This window comes from Panthera uncia, chromosome A2 (assembly GCF_023721935.1).
Source record: "Panthera uncia isolate 11264 chromosome A2, Puncia_PCG_1.0, whole genome shotgun sequence".
In the NCBI taxonomy this organism is placed as follows: domain Eukaryota; kingdom Metazoa; phylum Chordata; class Mammalia; order Carnivora; family Felidae; genus Panthera; species Panthera uncia.
Genome location: NC_064816.1, coordinates 66,126,920 through 66,153,331, shown reverse-complemented (window position 1 = coordinate 66,153,331; position 26,412 = coordinate 66,126,920). Strand labels below are relative to the sequence as shown.

At 37.9% G+C, this 26,412-nt stretch overlaps 1 protein-coding gene and 1 long non-coding RNA gene across 3 annotated transcripts in view; both read left to right on the top strand.

The window, feature by feature from the left end:
- Positions 1–4,936, top strand: part of LOC125929786 (uncharacterized) — a 29,072-nt gene extending 24,136 nt beyond the window's left edge. For both annotated transcript variants that reach the window (XR_007459964.1, XR_007459963.1), the window contains one exon: positions 4,765–4,936. This is a non-coding gene — a long non-coding RNA (uncharacterized LOC125929786). The remainder of the gene's footprint in view (positions 1–4,764) is intronic.
- Positions 4,937–17,490: 12,554 nt separating this feature from the next.
- On the top strand, positions 17,491–25,182 carry SEC61G (SEC61 translocon subunit gamma). Its single transcript, XM_049641281.1, has 4 exons — positions 17,491–17,588; positions 19,234–19,332; positions 20,846–20,948; positions 25,011–25,182. Exons 2-4 carry the CDS (start codon positions 19,239–19,241, stop codon positions 25,018–25,020), a joined length of 207 nt encoding a protein of 68 aa, XP_049497238.1. The 5' UTR covers positions 17,491–17,588; positions 19,234–19,238; the 3' UTR covers positions 25,021–25,182.
- The last annotated feature ends 1,230 nt before the right edge of the window (positions 25,183–26,412 follow it).

Sequence of the window (26,412 nt, the reverse complement as noted above, 5' to 3'; positions counted from 1 at the left end):
GTGATTGATTCCAAGTTTCAAGGTATTATAGCATGAAAATATGCATGGTATGGTCTCAATCTTTTTGTACTTGTTGAGAGCTAATTTGTGACCCAGTATGTGATCTATTCTGCAGAATGTTCCATGTGCACTGGAGAAGAATGTGTGTTCTGCTGCTTTAGGATGAAAAGTTCTGAGTATATCTGTTAAGTCCGTCTGGTCCAGTGTGTCATTCAAAGCCATTTCCTTGTTGATTTTCTGCTTAGATGATCTGTCCGTTGTTGTAAGTGGGGTGTTAAAGTCCCCTACTATTATTATATTATTATCAATGAGTTTCCTTGTGCTTGTGATTAATTGATTTATATATTTGGATGCTTCCAAGTTGGGAGATATTTACAATTGTTAGATCTTCTTGGTGGATAGATCCCTTAATTATGATATAATGCCCTTCTTCATCTCTTGTCTTTGCTTTGAGATCTAGTTTTTCTGATATGAGTATGGCTACTATGGCTTTGTTTTGATGTATATTAGCATGATAGACAGTTCTCCATCCCCTCACTTTCAGTCTGCAGGTGTCTTTAGGTCTAAAATGAGTCTCCTGTATGGGACCAGAAAGGACCCTGAATAGCCAAAGTCATGTTGAAAAGAAAACCAAAGGCGGAGGTACCACAAGTCCAGACTTCAAGCTGTACTACAAAGATGCAACCATCAAGAAGGTATGGTACTGACATAAAAACAGACACATAGATCAATGAAATTACAGAGAACCCAGAAATGGACCCACAAAGTATGGCTAACTAATCTTTGACAAAATGGAAAGAATACCCAATGGGAAAAAGACTGGTCTCTTCAGCAAATGGTGTTGGGAAAACTGAACAGTGACATTGAGATGAATGAGCTGGGACCACTTCCTTACACCATACACAAAAATAAATTCAAAATGGATGAAAGACCTAACTGCAAGATAGGAAACTATAAAAATCCTACAGAGAAAACAGGCAGCAACCTCTTTGACCTCTGCTGGAGCAACTTCTTCCTTGACATGCCTCCGGAGGCAAGGGAAGCAAAAGCAAACATGAACTATTGGGACCTTATCAAGAAAAACACTTTCTGTACAGTGAAGGAAACAATCAACCAAACTAAAAGGCAACTGACAGAAGAAGATATTTGCAAATGACATTATCAGTTAAAAGGTGAGTATCTAAAATCTATAAAGAACCTATCAAACTCAACAACCAACAAACAAATAATCCAGTGAAAGTAATGGGCAGAAGACATGAATAGACACTTTTTCAAAGAAGACATCCAGATGGCTAACAGACACATGAAAAGACGCTCAACATCACTATTATCCGGGACATACATATCAAAACCGTGATCAGATACCACCTCACACCTGTCAGAATGGCTAAAATTAACAACTCAGGAAACAACAGATGTTGGCAAGGATACAGAGAAAGGAGAACCCACTTACCCTGTTGGTGGGAATTCAAGCTGGTGCAGCCACTCTGAACAGTGTGGAGGTTCCTCAAAAAAACAAACAAACAAACAAAAAAAAACAGAGCTAACCTATGACCCAGCAATTGCGCTACTAGACTGCTAGTTATTTATCCAAAGGTACAAAAATGCTGATTCCAAGGAGCACACTCACCTCAATGTTTATAGCAGCACTATCAACAATAGCCAAATTATGGAAAGGGCCCAAATGTCTATTGACTGATGAATGCATACAGAAAATGTAGTATATATACAATGGAATATTACTCAGTGATCAAAAAGAATGAAATCTTGCCATTTGCAACAACGTTGTAGAACTAGAATGTATTGTTCTATGTGAAATAAGTCAGTCAGAGAAGGACAAATATCATATGGTCACTTGTATGTGGAATTTGAGAAACTCAACAGAGGAACATAGGGGAAGGGAAGCAAAAATAAGATAAACAGAGAGGGAACAAGGCATAAGAGACTCTGAAATACAGAGAATGAACTGAGGGTTGCTGGAGGGGAGGTGAGCGGGAGGATGGGTTAAATGGGTGATGGGCATTAAGGGGGGCACTTGTTGGGATGAGCACTGAATGTTACACGTACGTGCACTGAAACCATTATTTACACTATACATTAACTAACTTGGATTTAAATAAAAACATAAATAAAACAAAATTATACAAACATACTACTAAAAAATAAAGTTGCAGAGAGATGACAACAGCAGACAGAAGGCAGATAAAGAACCTAAGAGCAGAAATCTAAAAGAAATAGAAGAACACTCTCCGCAAGTACTTTCTGTGACCAAAAAAAAAAAAAAAAAAAAAAAAAAAAAAAAAAAAAAAAAAAAAAATTAATAAGGACATGAACTCCAGAAGATGATTTCTCATCAGCCAATAACCTAAAAATTGAATGAAATTAAAAAAAAACTGTACTGCTAAAAAAATTTGAGAATGAAAATATCAGAAAATGAATTAGAAACAGCAAGAAATAGAAGAGTTAAAAATGGAATTAATAAAGTATAAAAAGGCTTGAGCCAATCACAGTGAATAGAGAAATAAGATAAAACAATTAAGAAAATATAATATTTAAAGAACAAAGAAAAAATAATAAAAGGGCAGTCTCCTTAAACAGATAAACCAACATATGAAACAGAACACTTTTTACAAGATGTAAGAACACAAACTTCCCTGAGAATTAGTCTACGTAAAAAACTATATAAAGGGGCACCTGGGTGGCTTAGTCGGTTAAGCTTCCGACTTTGGCTCAGGTCATGATATCGAGGTTCGTGGGTTCCAGTCCTGCATCAGGCTCTGTGCTGACAGCTCAGAGCCTGGAGCCTGCTTTGGATTCTGCGTCTCCCTCTCTCTCTGCCCCTCCCTGACTTGGGCTCGCTTGCTCTCTCTCAAATATAAATAAATGCTAAAAAAAAAATTTAAAGCTACATAAAATACGGTTTTTATCAAGGCAGCTCTTGTTTCCATTGATTTCAGGATTCCCATTGTTTCCCAAAGAATTCTTTAATCACATAGAAGATGCAAAGTAAGAAGGACACATTTCAAGCTAATGTCAAATTTCTCCTTTCTAACGCTTAGTGCTAGCAGATAATAGAATAATTAATTTCAGTCCAATTTCCAAGAAAAGTTAAATGACACCCAATTTTATACCCACCCCACCCCCCCAAGCCACTAAACATAAAGACAGGTATATTTAAACATGCACGAACACAGGAAATATAGTGTTCATAAGAAATTTTTTTAAAAAGCTACTTGACAATAAAATTAACTGACACAATTTTAAAAACAATGTTTAAAAACTGTGACACCCCCCCTTTAACTTCACTAATCGTGGATTAGCATTTCATAATGTATAACTGTTGAATCACTATGTTGTGCATCTGAAACTAACATATTGTAGGTCAACTATACTTCAATTAAAAAAATATATATCTGATTCTTTTCTCAGGTATACATTTTCACAAAGCCCTACATGTCTTCATTGCAACACTGGAAAACAACAGTTCATGATTTTTATATTCCTATGAGATTACTGTGTATCCAAAAATTTGCTCACTTGAACTTTTATTTCTTTTTGGAAACAGGAAGGAAAAATAGGCAATAAAACCTTGCCTTCTGTACTAGTTTGCTAGGGCTGCCATAAACAAGTACCACAGACTGGGTGACTTAAACAGAAATTTATTTTCTCAATTCTGGAGGCTAGAAGTTGGAGATCAAGATATCAGCAAAGTTGGTTTTTTCTGACTTCTTTCCCTAACTTGTAGATGTCAGTCTTCTTCCTGTATCTTTCACATCATCTTCCTTCTGCACTCGTCTGTGTCCAAATTTCCTTTCCTTAATTACTTTTTTCTTTTCTTTTTTTTTTTTTTTTAAGTAAGCTTCATGCCCAGCCAGACTCCAATACGGTGCCTGAATTCACAACCCTGAGATCAAGACCTCAGCTGAGATCAACAGTCAGATGTTTTAACTGACTGAGCCACTCAGGCACACCTAAATTTCCTTTTCTTATAAGAACACCAGTCTTATTGGAATAGGGCCCATCCTAATGACCTCCTTTTAATGTAATTAATTCTTTAGAGACCTTATCTCCAGGGGCATCTGGGTGGCTCAGGTAAGCCTCGGACTCTTGTTTTGGCTTGGGTCATGATCTCACCATTTGTGAGTTCAAGCCCTGCATTGGGCTCTGTGCTGACAGTGCAGGGCCTGCTTGGGATTCTCTCTCTCTCTCTCTTTACCTCTCTCTCACACACAAGATAATAAATAAACATTAAAAAATAAAGATCTTATCTCCAAATACAATCACATTTTGAGGAATTGGGGTTGAGGATTTCAACATGTGAATTTGGGGGGCACGCAATACAGCCAGTAACATTTTCCGTGTCTCACTATAAAGGAAGTGTGACTGAATGTCATTCTGTTCCATTATTATGTTCCATTATTTAATAAAGGAGTCAGAACTCTTTGCCTTCTTTATTTCTTAAAAAATTTTTTTTTAAATATTTATTTATTTTTGAGAGAGAGAGAGAGAGACAGAGCATGAGTGGGGGAGGGGCAGAGAGAGAGGGAGACACAGAATCCGAAGCAGGCTCCAGGCTCTGAGCTGTCAGCACAGAGCCCAATACGGGGCTCGAACTGAGAGACGACAAGATTATGACCTGAGCTGAAGTCAGACGCTCAATAGACTGAGCCACCCAGGCACCCCAATTCCTTGCCTTCTTTAAAAGACTCAGTTGGCTATAACTAGGTATGTGGTAAACTCATCTCTATCTGCTTTGTCTTACAGAGATGCTGAACTTCTCAGAACCTTGAAAACAAAACAACAACAACAACAACAACAGCAACAAAAACAAAGACTGACTGATAGACGGAAAGAGTGGAAGAGTCTCAATGCTGCTTCACTTGGTTTTAGATACAGCGTAAAGAAAACAATGGAATGAATCTAGTTTCTTTTCATCTCTTGGAGTCTTAAAATTTTTTTTAAGTTTATTTATTTACTTTGAGAAAGACAGAGACAGCACAATTGGGGAAAGGGCAGATAGTGTGGGAGAGAATCCCAAGCAGGCTCTGCACTACCAGCACAGAGCCCGATGTGGGGCTTGAACCCACACAGCCATGAGATCATGACCTGAGCTGAAACCAAGAGTCAGACGCTTAAACAACTGAGCCACCCAGGTTCTCCATCCATCTCCTGGAATCCTATAATTCATTTTTAATTTTTACTAATCGACAAATTTTGAGTAGTTTTAAGTTTATGGAAAAACTGAAAGTACAGAAAACTACAGCGTGATTGCTGAATGGTATTGCAAGATTATGTTTAGCTTCATAAGTAACTGCCCTGCTGTCTTCCAAAGTGATTGTACCATTTTGCATTCCTGCTAGAAATGAATGAAAGTCTGTTGCTGCACTACCTGTTATCAATACAAGTAGTAGTAGTATCTCATTGTTTTAATTTGCAACTCCCCGATGCCGTGATATTGAGCACCTTTCCACATGCTTATTTGCCATCTATATATCTTCTTTACTGAGGCATCTGTTCAGATCGCTTGCCTATTTTTTAGTTATGTCAACTTGAATAAAAATTAAAAAAAACCACAATTTTTATTTAAATTTTAGTTAGTTGGGGCACCTCAATTTTAGTTAGTTGGGTGGCTCAATCGGTTAAGCACCCAAGTCTTGATTTTGGCTCAGGTCATGATCTCAAGGTTCATGAGATGGAACCCTGAGTTGGGATCCATACTAATGGCATGGAACCTGCTTGGGATTCTCCCTCTCCCTCTCTCTATGCCCCTCCCTCACTTGTGCCTGCATGTGCATGCACATGCACTCTCTCTCTCTCAAAATAAATAAACTTAAAAAATTTAGTTAATATACAGTGTAATACTGGTTTTAGGAGAATTCAATGATTCATCATTTACATACAACACCCAGTGCTTATCACAAGTGCTCTCTTCTTATAATGTTTATTTATTTTTGAGAGAGAAAAAGAGAGAGCATGAGTCAGGGAGGGGCACAGAGAGAGGGAGACAGAGGATCCAAGGCAGGCTCTGCACTGACAGCAGAGAGTCCAATGCGGGGCTTGAACTCATGAACTGTAAGATCATGACCTGAGCTGAAGTTGGACTTTTAACTGACTAAGCCACCCAGGTGCCCCACAAGTGCCCGATTTAATGCCTATCACCCATCAAGCCCATCCCCTACCCACCTGCCTCCATCAACCCTCAGTGTGTTCTCTATCATTACAGAGTCTCTTGTGGTTTCCTTTCATATGTTCATCTGTTTTGTTTCTTAAATTCCACATGAGTGAAATCATTTGGTATTTGTCTTTCTCTGACTTACTTATTTCACTTAGTATAATACATTCCAGCTTCATCTATGTTGTTGCAAATTCGCCCATTTTTTTTTAATTGCTGAGTTTTCAAAGTTCTTTGTATATTTTAAGTAACAGTCCTTTATCAGATATATTTTGCAATATATATTCTCCCAGTCTGTGGCTTGTCTTTTCATTCTCTTAACAGTGTCGCTTGTAGAGCAGAAGTTTTGACCTTAATGAAATCACACTTATTAAATTTTTCTTTCATGGGTCATGCTTTTGGTGTTGTATCTAAAAACTCAATACCAAACCCAAAGTCACCTGGGTTTTCTCTTATTCTATCTTCTAGATTTTTATAGTTTTGCATTTTACACTTCGGTCTATGATCCATTTTGAGTTAATTTTTGTTAATGATGTAAGGTCTGTGTCTAGATTCATTTTTTGCATGCGGATTTCCAGTTTTTCTGGTACATCTGTTGAAAAGACTAGCTGTGCTCCACTGAATTGCCTTTGCTCCTTTGGCAAATTTCAGTTGACTGTATTTGTGTGGGTCTATCTCTGTGTTCTCTGTTCTGTTCAATTGATCTAGTAAAACCTTTGTTTTCAAGCGTAATTTGTTCCGGAAACATGTTTACAATCCAAAGCACTTGTATATAAAAGTGAATTTCCCCATAAGAAATAATGGAAACTCAGATGGTTCGTTCTACAACCCAAATATATTCATAAAAATGATTACAATACTGTAATATAATACAAAATAATAAAGAAAATATAAAATATAAAGAAAAATAAATTAACTTGCACTTACCTTTGAAAACCTTCATGGCTGGTGTGAGGGAGACAAAAGAAGGGAGGGTTATTGTGTAGGATAATTTTTCACTATCACTAACAGAATCACTGCTATCTATAGGCTCAATGGAATCTTTTTTAGATTACAGTATTAATAAACTCTTGTCATATACTGTATTTAATGTAACTGGAAATACGGCAGCAGAGGAAAGGGTCTATATCTGCAGGCAGCCTGACCTAGAATGAAGTAAAGCATTCCTAAGCTCACTCTTGTAAGGAAAGGCAAAGGAGTATCCATAGGTGCTTTGAAAGGACAAAAAATACACTAGTGACAGTTGTGGGCACTTTCCAACATTCTGAAAAATATCACTGATTTCTGCCAAACACCGCGGCCTGAGACTGAGCATCCAAGCATGGGAGATGATCACTCACAATCCCACAGAGAGAGAGGAAGAGACAGAGAAAATCATTGACTCAGTTGCGATCCTGTGACATTCGGTGCCATGTACTACTCATGTTGCAAGACATCGCCCATTTATCACATTAAAATTTATTAGAAATGATTGCTTGTCTTGCTGAACACTCACAAAACAAGTTACAACCCAAGGTTTTGCTGTATTTGTTTATTCTTTCACCAATACCACACTATCTTAATTACGTTAGATTTACAGTAAGTCTTAAAGCCTAGTACTGCCAATTTTCCATCTTTCTTCAATATTGTGTTGTCTAGTCTTTTGTTTTTCCATAAGCTTCAGAATCAGTTTGTTGACATCCAAAATAATTTGCTGGGATTTTAATGGGAATTGTGTTGAATCCCAAGTTGGGAAGAACTGACATCTTGAAATATTGACTCTTCCTATCCATGAACACAGAATCTCTCTCCATTTATTTAAATCTTCTCCGATTTCTTTCATTAGTTTTATAGCTTGCCTAATATAGATCTTCTACATATTTTAAATTTATACCTCAGTCAACTTGCCTCCCTTCTTTCCTCCCTCTCTTTTTGGTGCTAATAAAAATGATGTATTTTTTTATTTCCAATTTTTCATTGCTGGTATCTAGCAAAGTAATAGACTTTCGTAAGTTAACTTTGTATCCTGTAATCTTGCTATAACTGCTTCTTAGTTCCAGACTCTTTTTTTTTTTAATTCTTTGGGGTTTTCCAGAGTCAATCATGTCACCTGTGAAGAAAGACAATTCTCTCTTTCCTAAATCTATATGCCTTCCTCCCACTCTTTTCTTGTTTTATGCCATTAGCTAGGATATGATGGTGTAAGGAGTGTGGGGAGTCTTAGAATTTTTCACTTTATTGTTTTAAAAGAATTACACTTTGCCTCACCAAAAGAATCATCCCTCATTTAGGGAATATTCCAAAACACTAACAGAAATTGGGAGGGGAGTAAGGAAGAAGGGTGTTAATTTTCTCATCACAGCAAGGCACCAATTTTACAGCCTAAAATTAAAACATTTTAAGACTATATATCTTACGATAACTCCAACCTTGATGTTTTTCACAATGTTTTCTTTTTTTTAAGTTTATTTATTTATTTGAGAGAGAGAGAGAATGCGAGTGGGATAGGGGAGAGGGAGAGTGAGAGAGAGAATCCCAAGCAGGCTCCAAGTGTCAGTGCAGAGCCCAATGTGGGGCTCGAACTCACGAACTGTGAGATCATGACCTGAGCTGAGATCAAGAGTCTGGTGCTTAACCAACTGAGCCACCCAGGCACTCTTCTACTCTCTCAAAGTAAATAAACAAACTTTAAAAAGGAAAAAAAAAAAAAAAGAAAATAGGATAGAGAGACCATAATCTGGGGGCTAGGAACTCATTGCCACTCTGTTGAACATTGTTTCTAGGCCTTTCTAGAGATCAGAACCAGGAAATTTTATTTATTTGCTTTCAGATAAAATACTCCATAAATTCATGGCATTCCCAATTCAAACTAAAGATGACAGGTTTGTAATTTAACAATACCAGTTTATCCTTTCAGCAACTCTGAAAATTCTAGTTTTCAATGATGCCAACATAGTTACTTTATCCCATAATCACACATAACAGTCTCAAAAACAATACCAACAGTCCTACCAAAAATATTACTAAAAATTCCTTAAATCCTTATGCTTTTCATTTTATCCTTATACCACACAGATGGCTGTTCTAAACCCATTTAGAACAGTTACTCTGTATTGCAAAAGTTTGCTCTTAAAAGATTAAGAGTTTAAAAGTAATCAAATAAAATATTCACAGCTCCAAAATTAAATCTACTCAATAAGGTATATACAAATAGTTTTCACTTCTATCCGTATTCTCTCCACATTATAGGTAGTCATATAATCTTAAAAGTTCATCCTTTCATTAATATATATGTGTGTGTGTGTGTGTGCGATATTATTAAAATTTCTTAGATAAGTTGTAACATACTGTAGACGTTTTTTTTTTTTCATTTAACAAGACCTTGTCAGAAATATAAACTTGTCAATAATCTACTCATAGTAGTCAAAACCTCAAGAATCACCTGAAGAGTCTAAAATGTAAGAATAGTTTGAGAATGGAACACTTAGGAACACTAATATCTAAGAAAATGGTAAAGATCGGCTAATTGTTCGGTTGTATTGATGTCTCCTTCACCCTCTGGCACACAATGAAACTACGCTTCCTATGACTTCTACAGTTCAGTGACACCTTACAGGTGAGTTGTGGTCAAAGGGAGTTAGGGGAAAGTGATGAATGCTGTTTTCAGGACTCTAAAGTCTCACACAATCCTCTACATTCTTTCTTTCCTTCATCTTCTGGCTGGATGCAGAGGAGGCACCAGAAGACTCCAAGGCCCTAGAAATTGGCAGAACTGTACAATGGAAGGAGCCTGAGATGCTAAATGACTAGGTAAAACAGACCCCACCGCTACCTCAAGTCCACTTTAGACTGGTTCTGGGCAAGAAATAAACACGGTGTTAGAGCAGATGTTGGGTTGTGTGTTAGAACAGTTAGCCTACCCTGAACATACAGGACCAGTGCAGGAAACAAAGTCTCATAAGGAGACTCAGAAATGGTCAGAAAAGTGCTTTTTTGTTGTTTTTGTTTTTTATTTTTTATTTTTTATTTTTTTTTGTTTTTAAAAGTAAAGGTAGCAGAGTTTCAAGAGCAAGTAGTTGATGGCATCAAATGCTGCAGAGAACTAACAAGAATTGTTTATTAGAAGTGACAGTGTAGGGGCGCCTGGGTGGCGCAGTCGGTTAAGCGTCCGACTTCAGCCAGGTCACGATCTCGCGGTCCGTGAGTTCGAGCCCCGCGTCAGGCTCTGGGCTGATGGCTCGGAGCCTGGAGCCTGTTTCCGACTCTGTGTCTCCCTCTCTCTCTGCCCCTCCCCCGTTCATGCTCTGTCTCTCTCTGTCCCAAAAATAAAATTAAAAAAAAAAAAAAAAAAAGAAGTGACAGTGTAGGGTCGCTGGTAAAATTAAGTATGTGCCATCTAAATGTCTCAAGTCATTTTCATTGCCCTATTCTAGTTCTTGTGTTTATGGAGAAATAAAACAGAATAATTTCTTTAAAGTACTTAAAAAAAGTGTATTTGGCCTAGGAGTGCTGGGTGACTCGGTTGGTTGAGCGTCCGACTCATGATTTCAGCTCAGGTTATGATCCCAGGGTTGTGGGACTGAAACCTGCATTGGGCTAAGCATGGAGCTTAAGATTCTCTCTCCCTCCCCCTCTTCCTCTATCCTACTTGTGCTCTCTCTCTCTCTCTCTCAAGAAAAAAACAAAAATAAAACCAACCATATTTGACCTGATCATATTTATCTCCAAAATATTTTTGCCCCAACGACTCTTTGTTTCTACGTCCAATCTTTAATTTTTTTCTGGAGCTCTACTCACACTTTCATGATTCTGTATCACTCCCAAGGGTACATCTATTATACTTTCTGACCATCAGCTTCTTTTATTTTTTTATTTATTTATTTTTTTAAATTTATTTTTGGGACAGAGAGAGACAGAGCATGAACGGGGGAGGGGCAGAGAGAGAGGGAGACACAGAATCGGAAACAGGCTCCAGGCTCCGAGCCATCAGCCCAGAGCCTGACACGGGGCTCGAACTCACGGACCGCGAGATCGTGACCTGGCTGAAGTCGGACGCTTAACCGACTGCGCCACCCAGGCGCCCCATAGCTTCTTTTAAAAAAATGCAGTTCTTCCCAGTTTCTGATACTTAGACAAGCTAAAACACAACAAAAAGATGGGTGCTATGGGGTCCTTAGTTCTTCACAGATCCTGCTCCCGATCTTCCAGCCATTTTAGTTGTGTGGTGCTGACTGTATAAAACTATTTGTCTTAGAGAAGAAATAAAACATAAATTCCCACAAAGAGGGATTTGAAGGAAGTCTAGTAAAAGGAAATGGAGAGTTGGGAGAATAAGGTGGGGCAGGATGTTACAGAGGAATTACAGGTAAGGGAACAAAAATACATAACCCTAGTTGAAGCAAGGGGACAAGGAAGTGAACGCCAGAGCCGCCACAAGTCAAGGATGGCTGCTGTGACACCAGCACTAGATGGTGAGCTCTGACTACACTTGTTTCTGTGGGCGGGGCCAAACCAGCAGGGGTTTCTTCCCGCTACTTGTAAAGTGAAGCATAGCCTCCCAGAGAATTGCTGGTAGGTGGGAAGGTCCCTAAAACCCAGGATACAGTAGAATTTTACTATCCCTTTATGAAATATCTTAGTACCTTAAAAAAACAAAACTTAAAAGTTTGATTATTTAAACTAGTAAGAACCGTCAACGGTAATACAATTTGAACATTAGCAAATCTATATTAGCTTTTTCCTAAACATAGACATAGAGATAATTTATATATCGCATCACATAACACAATATTATTTTGTAACAAAAAATAAAACTTCTTAAATTACTGCAAGGAGAACTCTAGTGATATGTTTTCAACACCCATTTTGAAAGTCTATAAAAGGAAGATGTAGAGATGTAATTTTAAACTCTCCTACAGGGGCGCTTGGGTGGCTCAGTTGGTTAAGCGTCTGACTTTGGTTCAGGTCATGATCCTCCTGGGTTTGTTAGTTCGAGCCACCAAGTCAGGCTCTGTGCTGACAGCTCAGAGCCTGGAGCCTGTTTCAGATTCTGTGTCTCCCCCTCTCTCTGCCCCTCCCATGCTCATGCTCTGTCTCTCTCTGTCTCTCAATGATAAATAAACGAAAAATAAAAATAATAAATGATAAATAAAAAATAAATGAAAAATAAAAAAAATTTTTTTTTTTTTTAAACTCTCCTTCAAACAAAGAGATCTTGCTTGGGAGTAAAATACGTGTAAAAAAAATATCATACATCCCATTTTCAATTAAAGGTTATATTTTCCTACTTTAAGGAACAAAAGACTAAAACTCTGGGTAAAAAAATATTCGTTAACCTAACCAGAGGCTTTATTACTTAAGTTTGGTGTTTTAAAAAATCCTTTCTATAGGGTTTTTAACTTTTTCTTGCTTTAGGCAGAGAGTCAGGAATCTAAATGGAGCATTAATTCAGCTTATCTCAAATAACACCATTAATATTTCACTGGTATCTTTAAATTAAAGGACAATTTAAAATTTCTACCACATATACATTCAATTTATATTTATCATTATTTGTCAGAACAAAAATTCAAAAACTTTAGTGATCTGTGTATACTTTCCCCCATGTTACAAAAAATTTCCTGTGTAAAAATTGTTCAGTGAATACCCACACAACTACAACTAAGAGTCTACAATTAACACGTTACTGTATTTGCTTTATACCCTACCTATCCATTATTCCATCAAACTGTAAATGCACCATTTACCTAAGTTGCAGATAATTGTATACTTCACTCTTGTCAGTGGTTATATCATTTAACTAGGGTTTAATATTTGTTTATAGGGCCTTATTTGTTTGAGGCAAATTTTATATAAAGTAGAATGCACAGACCTTAAGAGTGCTATTTGATGAACTGTGAGAAGTGCATACACCTGTTACCTTGGCCTGAACGTTTGTGTTACCCCCAAACATACTACTATGATGGAGGTGGGGCCTTTGGGAGGTAATAAGGTAATGAGGGTGGAGCCTAATGATGGAATTAGTATTCATATAAGGGGAAGGACTATCATTCTTCCGGCCAAATGAGGATAGAAAAAGACAGCCCTCTGCAAACAAGGAAGAGGCCCTCTACCAAGAGCGTGACTGTGCTGGTGCCCTGATCTGGGGTTTCTATCCTCTAGAACTGTGAAAAATGATGTGTATTGTTTAAGCCATCCAGTCTGTGGTATTTTGTTATGCAGTCTGAACTAACACACCCGTGTAACTCTAACCCTTGGTTAAGTTTCATACTCTCACCTGAGTTTCCTCATCCTTCTCCCAGTTTTCACCATACACTAATTCTACCCCCTAGAACTTAACAATAGAATTGCAAAATATGCACTCTTTCTCACAGATTTCTTTCACTCACCATAATGTTCATAATATTCATCAATATTATTGCATATATTTTTTTTTCTCTCTCAATTGTGTAGTAGTATTTAATTGTGGAATTACACCATTTTGTTTATCCACTCCTCCCCCTTTTTAAGTTTTTATTTTAATTCCAGTTAGTTAACATAGTGTTATATTAGTTTCAGGTGGACAATATAGTAATTCAACACTTCCATATATCCTATCTACTCTCCTTTTGATGGACCCATGAATCACTTTAGTTCTTCTGATTACAAATAAACCTGCTATATTCTTATACAAGTCTTTAGGTGAATATATTTTCATATATCTTCAGTAAATACCTAAAATTGGAATTATGAAATAAGAGGGTGGCATATGCTTAGTTATATAACAAACTGCCAAAAGTTTTCCAAAAAGATTGTATCATTTTACGCTCCTACCAACAAAGATAAGAATTCTGATTGATTTGTTTATGCCCAAATTTGATGTTATCAACCTTTTTAACCATTCTTGTGGGTGTGTAGTAGCATCTTGAGATTTCATATACCACATTCTCATTAACATTCAGTTCAAGCTATGTTCAAATTTCCCTTGTGATTTCTTCTTTGACCCATGATTTATTTAGAAGAACGCGATTTCTCAGTACTTGGACTTATCTGGCTATCTGGTTGTTACAGACTTAATTCCACAGTGGTCAGAGAAAACCCATGTATGATTCCAATATTTTTTATATTTAAGACTTCTTTTACGGTCCCATATGTTCTATCTGGAAGTACCGTGTGCACTTGGAGAGAATGTACCTGCAGCTTTGGAGGGGGGGTACTGCTCCATTCATAGTTAGGTCATGGTGGTTCATAATGTCAGATCTTCAATTTCTTCACTGATTGTTCTTTTTTGCCTAATTCCATGAAGTGCTGAAAGAAGATTGTGAAAATCTCGTTTGTAGATTTGTCTTTTTGTTACTTTTTGTTTCATGACATTTGAAGCTCAGTTATTAAGGGCACACAAATTTATGACGAATATAACTTCCTGATGAAATGACCTTTAATCATTACAAAATGTTACTTTTTATCTCCAGTAATTCCTGTTGTTAAAATCTACATTATCTAATGTTATCTGCTCTCAATAAGCCCCAGTAACAAATTCCGATATTGTTTTATTGTTTTCAACTTCTATCTATTTACTCGCAACTTATGCCTTTATATTTAAAGTGCATCCATGCAATCAGCATAATAGCCAAATCTTTGGGTTTTAAACCCACTTTGACTTTTTTTTTAAGGGGAATTTTTAAACCTAGAAATTACATTTAGATGTAATACAATTATAAATGTGCTTATATTTAGTTCTTCTGTTTTGTTGTTTTTTTTGACTGTTTTGCTTTTTTGTTGTTCCCTGTTCACCTTTTCCTGCCTCCTTTTGGGCAAATTGTGTTCTTTTAATTTTTTAAATTTACATCCAAGTTAGTTAGCAGATAGTGCAATAATGATTTCAAGAGTAGATTCCAGTGATTCATCCCCTATGTATAACCTCCAATGCTTATGCCAGCAAGCGTCTTCCTTAATGCCCTTGACCCATTTAGCCCATGCTCCCACCCATAACCCCTCCAGCAATCCTGTTTATTCTCTATACTTAAGTCTCTTACGTTTTGTCCCCTTCCTGTTTTTATATTATTTTTGCTTCCTTCCCTTATGTTCATCTGTTTTGTATCTTAAATTCCATATGAGTCAAGTCACATGATATTTGTCTTTCTCTAATTTTCTCACTTTACAGTTATTTAAAGTGGTTGCAGTTTTTTTTGTGTTTTTTTTTTTTTTTTTTTTTTTTTTTTGAGAGAGAGAGGGCAGGGAAGGGGAAGAGAGAGAGGGAGAGATTCTTAGGCAGGCTCTGCCCAGCGCAGTGGAGGCAGGGTGTGACTCTGGGATGGATCTGACAACTGTGAGACTAAGACTTGAGCCAAAATCAAGAGCTGGCATTTTAATGGACTGAGCCACCCAGGCGCCCCTAGTGGTTTCATTCTTAACACAGTACTATACCACTTCATGAGAAATGTTAAGAATATTGCAATAGTAGAGTTCTGTTTACCACTTTCCATGGCTCTATTGTCACTGTATGACATTTGGCACTTCCAAAATCTATGTCCATAAGTTCTGTATTCAAGGAGAAACTCTAATTGCTTATGTGTGGCTATACAAATATAATACTCACGTAGATATCAAAAACCGAATCGTTCAATGTGGTGGTCCATAATGCTCAGTGGTCTGTTATATACATTTGTTCGGGTGATGGGCGGCGCTTTCCTTCTAGCTAAGATCCTAGGTTTTCCAAATATGATGATACGTGATTATGATTTTTGTCCCATGTCAAAGCAAAATACTGGAGTCTGTTGATACTTGTTTCATAGTACATTTGACTACAGGATGTGTTGGAAGTGAAGCAGAGTAAGACAGTTTTCAGAGCCCCGAGGTCTGTGCCACCTCTTAGCTCTCTTATCCTAACAGTGGAGCAGGGTAAGGGTACCTTGGTGCCTGAGAAATAAATATAACTCAGGAGCAGCTGACAGAATATTGAATTCAGAGGGGTGCTAAAATTATCAGTGCTAGAAACTTCAGTACCTAAAATCTCCTAATAATTTTTCTTTTAAATATAGATTAAAATTTTTTTTTAATGTTTATTTATTTTTGAGAAAGAGCATGAGTGGGGGCAGGGCAGAGAAAGAGGGAGACACAGAATCGGAAGAAGGCTCCAGGCTCTGAGCTGTCAGCACAGAGCCTGAGGGGTGGCTCGAACTCACAAACCTTGAGATCATGACCTGAGTGGAAGTCGGACACTTAACCAACCTAGTCACCCAATGCCCCTTAAATACAGATTTTTAACCCCTAAACCTCCAGATACTGATTCAAAGGTTACAGCTCATAAGCCTAAGTATTTAAAACCTTCTCCATACACTGCATTACAGGTGGTTCATACATGTGACAAAGTTCATATGGATACTTTGCCTTAGCCTAACAGTCATTTTTAAATTCTGAACAGACCTGGGTGTGTCGGAATAATTCTTCATCCTTAAGATTTCAGCCCATGTATCATCTCCTTAGTATCCTTACAGTGGCCATCTAAGGGAATTCTGTCTTTATCCTACCATCTTTTCTCTCTGTTTTTCTCTTCACAACATCGCCCCGTCTTTATTTGTTCTATAGCATTTATACTAACTTATACCTTGTCTTTCTCCTTGCACTGTAAATTCCCTTAACTAGACCACAGTAATTACACAGTACTCAATAATTGTTTATAGGTGCTCAAATAACTGTCCAAGTAATGATTCATTCTAAATACAAAATCACAAGTTGACAAGCTCACCTGTTACCACCAAATATCTGAGTTCATAATATTTTCAGAAAAGCCTAGTCAGATACCATACATACATTATAACCACTTCTCCAAACCAAATCAAACCTAGAGTACACCTAATGATGGATTCAATTCTAGATATAGTCCCAAGACTGATAACCAGAGGAAAGCCAGCTTTGGGGGTTGGAGACCATTTCGAGCTAGGTCGGTCATATGATTGTTTTGTTTATAAGCTTCATTTTGACCAATAAAATTAAATGCATCCAGAAAGTATGGACAGTCAGGAGATACACGACCAAGATGAACTGCATAAAACAGAAACTTCTATCAGAAATCATCCCCTCAAATGGAATCCATTTAGCAGAGATTTACCCAGTTCGTGTGTAATAGAACAGGTACCGCGCAAGGCCGAAGAGGCCTCTTGCTGTGAACGCGAATAGGGTGAGATCGGCCTGCTGGGGGAACAGGGGAGTTAGCCAGGGAAGAACCCGGCAGACGCCACACTCAAACTGCAGAAAAACCCCCGCAGCGCACCTCTTCCGCGATGCGTGTCCAAACTGCCCGTCAGCTGCGCCTGCGCACTGATGTTTCTGCGTAAAGGACCAATGAACGGGGGAGTGGGCGGGGCATAGGCCAGAGACTCGGTTTCCGGTTCCGGCCGTCCTTGGTCAGTCCGCTTTTGTGCTACGTGTCGCTGGCGTCTGAGAGTTTGCCGGGCAGGTGAGCATCTGTCTCTTGGTGGGCTTGGGGATGAATCCTTTGTGACTAGCGGAGGCGACGGGCATGGGCCAGTCGGCGGCCCTCTCCGGGAGGCTCTCCGTTCTGGGCGGTCTGGCGCCCCCGGCTGCCCACAAACCTCCTCGCACGGCCTCTGTGGAAGTAAAGGCCCGGGGCCGCGGCCTCCCGAGGTACCGAAGGAGTGTGGCTTTGGACAGCCCTTGCTCCTTCAGCGCCTAAAGTCCTGGCCCAGGCTTCGGCTTTCTGGCTGCTCGTCCTGGACCACCTCGGTGTGCAGGTTTTACTCTGTTAGGGGGCTGCCGGTGTCTTCTGTGCTCTGGTCAGAGATGATGGCGTGCCGCTGGAGTTCCCTTAGGCTTTGGGAGTTTGTGTGTAGTGTCCTGCCTTGGAAGAGTTCTATTTAGCCCTGGCCCTGCCACCACGTCTATAGGGTAAAGTGAGAGGGTTGGTCTAGATTCTAGATCGAGAGATCATACCAAGTTGCTGGATCCCTTCCCCTGAAAGTGAACGCAGTGTTTTACGCATTGTGCCTTTTTTTTTTTTTTTTTCTTCATGGAGAAAAGTTTTTAGCTTTCATCACGACATCTATAAAGTTTAAGCCCGCTGGATTTGAAGAACAAAGTGAAGTGAAGTACTAAGGAAACAGGCATTGCTGTGTTTTTGGAGGGACCCAATGTACTTGGCCTAGAATGTTTATAGAATTTTATTCCAGCTGCCCGCGCCGGGTGAGGAAATTGGAGCTTAGGAAGGTTATATTTCCTAGACAGGGCTTTGAACCACCACCTGCTCTTCCAATGGTACTCATTCCTTGATGTAACAAAAATTTATTGAGTATCATGTGCCTGACCACTGTTCAAAGGGCTGGAGGTAGGGTAAAATGCAAGTAGTAAGCTCTCAAAGCTCTCAAAGCTAAGATTGGGTGACATTTCTATTAGGCAGTAGATTCCTCAGAAGAATCTAGCTGATGAAGTATATAGCGCTGTTTTCTTAAAAGGTGTGTCCTACCTAAAGGTCTGGAGTTCAGGTAATAGCTTCTGAGAGTCTGGATCTTGGTTTAGTCAATCTTTGTGGTTTTGAAGATTTGATAGATCTGTTCCACACAAAAATACTCTTTTCTGAAAGTGTTATGTGGCTGTGGTTTACAATCAGATTGAAGTCCACGTTGCCCCTAGGCTAGATTCTTGCAGCGTCACAGTTGGCCTTCACTACACTTGACACTGGTTTCTGAGAGTTTAAAATAAAATATGGAAAATACTTGTTGGATCCCCAAATTGTTGGTTCCGTAGCAGGAGCAATGAGAAGACTGCAGAGTGGGAAAGGAATGGATGTGCTAAGTGCTTAACTTGTCATGTTAGGAGCATGTGTCCTGTGTCAGTGATAATCCTGAAGGTGAGGCCTGTGCTTGTTTTATAGCCTTTGATCTGATGCCGGAGTTGACGAAAATATAATGTCTGTTTTGTCTTGGAGTCTGTATTGTTTCGTTTTGTTTTATGAGATGGAATTGACTCGTATCAGACATGAGTTCATGACTAGTTTCCTTTATATTTTGATATAGCTGATGAAGTGCTGATTTGATGATAACCAATACCAGTGAGCATCTTCTTACTTTTTTGTTTTTTTTAAATAGGCATCATGGATCAGGTAATGCAGTTCGTTGAGCCGAGTCGGCAGTTTGTGAAGGACTCAATTCGGCTGGTCAAAAGGTGCACTAAACCTGATAGAAAAGGTAATAGCTTTAAAATGGGAGAAAAGATTAAATCTTTACATTTGCTAAATCTTTTCTTTGATTGGTATCTTTCTGCTTAATAGCTGTTGCATTATTTTGTCAACATTTTTAGCGATTCATTTTGCTTTATTGTATTTTAATACTGCCATTTTCTAAATTTTGTACGCTTTTTTACACTTTACAGATTTTTCCGTTTTATGTATTTTCAAATGGTGAAAGATAATTTATCACAGCCTTGTGTTTCATGTTAGGTTTGCCTTAGTGGTATTTAATGACTTTAGAGTTTTAGGTGTCAGTGTCTTCCACATTTCCACTCCGAAAGATCTTTTGGAGTCCTCCCTTCTCTGTTGCTGCCCCCATTTCCTCCCCCCAAAACAAAACCTTAACATGAAATCAACAGTATAGTTGTTATCGATCTACTAAGCTAAACTTCGTTTTTCATGATTCATCTGTAAAAAGGTGCACCAGAAATGGTGTACCTTTATTCATTTGAGTGTTTCCCGAGTTAGCACCTGGGAATATAACAGAATATAATATATATGTAGTGTAGTAAATATATACACATATGTAATAGAGACCTGTCCATGTTTTTGTGTAGTGTAGAATCTTTCAGGGAATATAGTCATGAACCAGTAATGGCAATTATAACTCTAATTACTTCTGCGGTAATTACCGTGAAAGACAAATAGAAGTATGGACAGCACATAATAGTAGGACTAACCAAGTCAGGAGGGCACGGGGGCTTCCCTGAGGAAATAACATTAAACGGAACATTACCATGGTCTGAAACCTGTTTTCAGATTGTGCCCAGCCCAGCTTGATTTCTCAAGCCTTATTCCTGGCTTCATTATGAAATCAAAAACAACAGCTCTATTGTTCATTAAAAATCATGTTTTATGTTTTTATAATTAATACTTTTTTTAAATTAGAGAGAGAGCGCGTGCGCAGGGGAGGGGCAGAGAGAGAGGGGGAGACACAGAATCTGAAGCAGACTCCAGGCTCTGAGCTGTCAAGCACAGAGCCTGATGCAGGGCTCGAAACCATGAACTGTGAGATCGTGACCTGAGCTGAAGGTGGAGGCTTAATCGACCGAGCCACCCAGGCACCCCTATAATTAATCCTTTTAACAGTGTAACAAATTTTGAGATGGATGCTGTATATTTCTGTTATCCGTGTTTCTTTTTTCTTTTTCTTTCTTTTTTTTTTTTTTTTTTTTTTTGATATTCTGGTCATTTGATAAGAAGTTAGACTATTTTGCTGCTTGTTGATGGAATCACTAGCATGGGCATACACTTTATTTCTATGTGTCCTTAAATATCAAAGAAGAAAATTAAAAAAATTTGTCAAGCAAATATTTATTAATAATGTCATGTTTTGTTTAACTTAAAATGATATGTTCACTCTCAGGAGAAATGTACACCAGTAAGTTTATTTATATTGCTGCTAATTTTTTTCTCCTATATTTGCAATGTCAATGTAAAAAATTATCTAAATTTTGTGTTTTTAAATCCAGAATTCCAGAAGATTGCCATGGCAACAGCAATAGGATTTGCTATAATGGGATTCATTGGCTTTTTTGTGAAATTGATCCATATCCCTATTAATAACATCATTGTGTAAGTAAACTTTTTGAAATAGACAGTATCTAGTATAGAATAAAAACTGAAATCATTTGAGTTGACAGCCTGCGATGTTATTAATACACAGATATGTGCTTTGACTTTTTAATGCTGCTAGAGTCTGCTGCTATTTATTGAGTACCTGATAATTCAGAGTGATTTTATATGTTATACAGTCTTTATTAGCAACTCTGAGATAGGTACAATTTTCTTTTATAAATACAATTTTAAAGGGTCACGAAAGTGAGTTAAAAACAGTTTGACCAAGCAAGTGACAGAACCAGTATTCAAATTTAAGTCTTTATGCTGTATATTAAGTTGTTGGTTTTTAAAGTGTAGAGGAAATGCTCCCCCTGTGAAAGTCACTACAGTGATAGAATTCAGACTCTAGACTCGATCTCTTAGGTTCAAATCCTCTGTTTTGTTACTTAATAGCTGTCATGACCTTGGGCAGTTTACTCAGCTTCTCTGCCCATTTTGTTCCATAAGGCTAATAGCTTTTATTTGGGTTATGGTAAAGATTAATGGCTTAAGTCATGTAAAACCCTAAAAAACAGTTGGGGTAAGACAATGAAATGGAAGTTGTGACTGCCATGAGCCACTGGTACTAATGGAGGGTTTCTTAACCCTTTAGTGTCTTAGAGAGGAGAAGAAAGCACTGACAAACTGGGATTACTTTATTCTTTCCTAAATGCTTTTCTTTTCAGATTGATTATAAGTTGTGGAGAAACCTAATGGCAGTGAGCAATGAGAGTAGTCAGTTTTAGGCGTTTTAGTTTGGTGTAAAGACTTGGTATGAGTTGCAGTACTCATTTGCTCTTTGATGCTTTTGCATTTATTTAATCTCTGAACTTCAGCGCCATTTAGAAGTAGTAATACCTATTGGGCTTATTTTATGGGATGGGGAGGTTTGAAGCAATTATTTAGACATGTTTTGTAAACTATACATCTTTTAAGTACTAGATACTGTTGATGTAGATGCTGGTGGAAGTTGTCTTCTAAATGATAAGTGACTGAATATATTGTGAGATGGAGTTCTTAAGTAGGTTATTATAGTTATTAAGCAGAAGTGCCACGAAGAGATACCGTGAGATCAGAGAAAGTTAGGCCTGAAAAGGATCAAGTCTCTCGAATCTCCTCCATCACTTGAGAAATCTCTATTCTACTACTAGTAAGCAATACCAGCTCTGGAATTGTGGAATCCTGGAGAGAATGGTCAAGTAGAATTAGGAAACCTGAGACTCTGTGTCTCTGGGCTGCACTTGAGCTCATCAGTAAACAGAAGGGGTAGGATGGAGTTTCTGGGAAGTCACTTCATTTCCATACATACAGCTCAGGGCCTCTTGCTTCCCATTCCAGATAGGTTTAATTGATACAGTTAATTTTTTCAGTTGATAGGGAATTTGTTTCCTGTAAACACCCCTCATTGTTCTTAGTTTTACCCTTTGGGACAACATATAACTTTCTCTCTTTCAGTATATTGTTATATGAGTGCCTCTCACATTTTTTCTCCAGTCTTCACTTAATATATTTTTAACTCTCTTGCCAGGCATTACTGTCTGCCTTAAGTGATTGATAGGGCCTTTCACATTCAATTATGAGTTCTGAGGCATTCCTGGTATAGATACTTACATCTATCTATGCACACACGTAATGTTAATCTATGTAAGTACGTATACATATATTATGGGGTGTGTGTGCGCACTGCAGAACCTAGTTCACTGTACTCTTGTAGCCATGAAAAGCACTGAATAAGTGTCTGTTGAATTAAGTCAACAACTCAAGGTTTATCTTTTTCTAAGGGTCATGATGGTATGAACAATCTCTAACACTTACTGGGCACTTCCTGTGTGCCAGGGACTCTTCCTGCTTTAGTTAACTCCTTTAATCCTCATGACACTTCTGTGAGGTTAGTACTGTTCTTTTCATTTTATGGATGAAGAGACTGTGGCACGGAGAGTAGGTACTTCCTCAGGCTGCTTGGCCGGTAACCGGTAGAGCAGTGTACCATACACAGGCCGACTGGCTCAGGAGCCTCTATTTCTTTTTTTTTTTTTTTTTTTTTTTTTTAGGAGCCTCTATTTCTAATTGTTGAGAGCCCTCTCTCATGCTGGCTCTGTTGAACGTTCCCTATTTTGAGTCCTGTTCCTCACTTTATGCTCCAGTTTGCATTTCATCCATTCTCTTAAAATCCAGCGTTTAGAATCGAATGCCTCTACATATGTCTTCTTGCTGACGGCTAAAATCCTCAGACAGGTTTCTCACAATTAACTGCTACAATAAATTTCCTTTATCCTGGGTTTAAACAGTTGGGGTGGTTTATTTTTAGCCTAAAAATGGAACATTTTCCTTGTTAAATTCCTTTTTCCTGGATGCCCTTAGGGAAGACTTTTGAATTTTTAATCTGTCCAACATTGTTATTTATCCTAGGTTTTTTTTTTTTTTTTTTTTTTTTTTTTAACATTTATTTATTTTTGAGACAGAGAGAGACAGAGCATGAACGGGGGAGGGTCAGAGAGAGGGAGACACAGAATCTGAAACAGGCTTCAGGCTCTGAGCTGTCAGCACAGGGGCCCGATGCGGGGCTCGAACTCACGGACCACGAGATCGTGACCTGAGCCGAAGTCGGTGCTCGACCGACTGAGCCACCCAGGCGCCCCTATTTATCCTAGTTTTGTATTATGACAGCTTTTATTTCCTCGTCTAAGTTGTAGCCTAAGGACAGGGCACTCTGTTTAGGACAGGGCAGCCTTAGTGCACCCTTTTTGGATTGAGTTTAGTCGGGTTGTTCTAACAGGGTTTTGAAACAAGTATTAAAAATTTGCTTTCACTTAATTCTTTCTGTGGCAAACACACAGTATCTTTTATCAATCTTACAATCAGAGATGGTTCAGCAGCTGGTTACTTAGAAAACTTGTCATCTGGTGACAAAATTGTTTCAAAGTTAAAGGAGTTAGAAATCTACCTTTAGAGAGTTTTTACATTAAAATGAAGGCCAAATAAAGCATTCTGTGAGAAATGCTATCAAAACTTATTCTTCTCATGACATTCTTCGACATCTGTAAAACCCAAAGATCTTTTTTTCCTGCTTGAAAAGAACATAAGTCACTGTTTTAATTATTTTGGGGTGATGGCAAGTGAAATACAACCACAAGCTCCTCTTTCATTAGGCTAAATTATCACTTGTTTTCCCTTATGATAAATGTATGTCCTCTTCTATAAAATAGCAGTCACAAGTAATAGCCATAGTATTATAATTTAAAGGAGTTATGTAGTCATGGATAGTTTAGTTACAGCAATACAGTTTAATAACAAACACTAAAAATACTTGGCATTAAAGTAATATTGAAGAGTATTTCTTTCAGGCATATTACTTTCATCGAGTAGTGCAATTATTTTTCCTTTTTTAACATTACTGAACAATACTAGGGACGCCTGACTGGCTTATCAGTAGAGCATGCCACTCATGATCTCAGGGTCATGAGTTCATGCCCCACATAGAGTGTGGAGCCTATTTAAAAAAACAAAAAAAAATTAGTAAACAATACTAAAGTGTGCATCTTAGCATGCGGTTTTAATGTTTATGCTTTTGAAACCTAGAAGTTCTGCAGAAAAGGTGATTTTTGTTTTCATTATGATTAAACCCCTGTTTTTTAGTGATTGTGTGAAGATACAGTAGTTGGAAACTGTTGAACTAGTTCGCATTCTTTATTTTCAACTGATTGTGTATCAACTTGAAAAACTTACCAGCTAACCATCCTGTTATGTAATTCGTATTTTTCATCTTGTTCAGAAAGACTTTATGCCAGACTGTTAAACAGGTGTCCCCAAAAGAGGATTCTGAGTTTTTAATACAAACCTGTTCAAACGCCACATCATCTCTAAGGACCTTTTTTAGTTACAAGATTTTAAAGTACAGTTTCTTCTCCTTTGTGCTATCTTTGGGTTCTCAGATAACTGGTTTTAGTTCCATAAAATTGTAGCACATTGCATTTCAAATAATTATTGTTATTAAAATGTTCTATACACTTAAATGGACCATTTTTCTTTCTTTTACAGTGGTGGCTGAATACCTTTTTAGAAGAGTTTTTCATCTTGGGGATTGGTGAATAAGTGAGGATTTGAGAAGCTCATGGAGTAAAAATCTGTCTATATGTTTTGTGTTTTTCTTTCCTTTTTTGCCTTCCAAGATGTTTTGTATTTGTAAATTAAAATAATTTCAAAATAAAAACAGGCTTATCTTTTTTCCATCATAGATATTTATCAAATTTGATAGGAGATAATGGGTTCTTTTTTTTTTTTTTTCCCTAAAGTTTATTTATTTTTAGGAGAAAGCACAAACAGTGGAGGGGCAGAGAGGTAGGGAGAGAAAGAATCCCAATCAGGCTCCATATTGTCCTCCCAGAGCCTGAGGCGGGGGTTGATCCCACAACTCTGGGATCATGACCTGAGCTGATATCAAGAGCCGGACGCTCAACCGACTGAGCCACCCAGGCGCCCCGGAAATAATGGATTCTTTTCCCTCCCTCCCTTCTTACTTTCCTTCCTTCCATCCTTCATGTTTTGACTTATAGGAGAAATTAAAGTGATGTACCATAATTTCTGAGTGCACCTCTCTCAGATAAACATTTTCCTACCATGGAAGAAGAAACAAAGGATGGTAAAGGTAGTGAAAATTCGAGGATAGGGTAGGAGTTTTGTCCTTAAGCACTCAGAATATAAGCAGGTAGAGCAATAGAAGTGTAGGTGCTACTTGGAATGTTTTCCTGAAAATAATGGTGGAAACTTCAGTGTGAGAGGCCCTCTTCAGACAAACTGGTCACACTGTCATAAACATTGGAGTTCTGAGTTTTGTGAAGAATTCACTGATAATTGAATGTAAGATAAAAAGTGGCCCTATTTTCTTTCCCCTTTAAAACACAATAGTAATAAGCTAGTGAGATAGTTTATTCCCCTTTTCAAAAAGGTTTGTTTGTATGTTTATTTGCTTTTTAAGATTATTTTGAGAGAGAGAGGAGAGAAGAATCCCAAGTCGGTTCGGTGCTGTCAGCATGGAGACTGAAGTGGGGCCCGCTTTAAAAACAGTTTTATTAATCTGTTCATTCAGTGTTTAGTTACTGAATTTTATTTCCCAAGTTCTATATTTTCTTAATAAATTGGTTAGTAGCACTGAGAAATGTATAGAATTGTTGAATCATTATATCGTATATCTGAAACATAACTGTTAATTATACTTGAACTAAAAATTTTTAATTGATTAGCAGCACATATTTGATAAATGTCCTCTGATTCTTCTTTTGTTTCTTTGTTTTTAAGTTTGTTTATTTCAAGAGATAGCACGAATGGGGGAAGGACAGAGAGAGAGAGAGAGAGAGAGAATCCCAAGCAGGCTCAGTGCTGTCAGCACAGAGCCTGAAGCAAGGCTTGAACTCATGAAACCATGAGATCATGACCCAAGCCC

Excerpts from the sequence above, each read along its gene's own strand:
- SEC61G (XM_049641281.1), top strand. The coding sequence starts at position 19,239 with ATGGATCAGGTAATGCAGTTCGTTGAGCCGAGTCGGCAGTTTGTGAAG. Across the intron at positions 19,333-20,845 it reads CACTAAACCTGATAGAAAAG|AATTCCAGAAGATTGCCATG; the intron begins GTAATAGCTTTA and ends TTTTAAATCCAG.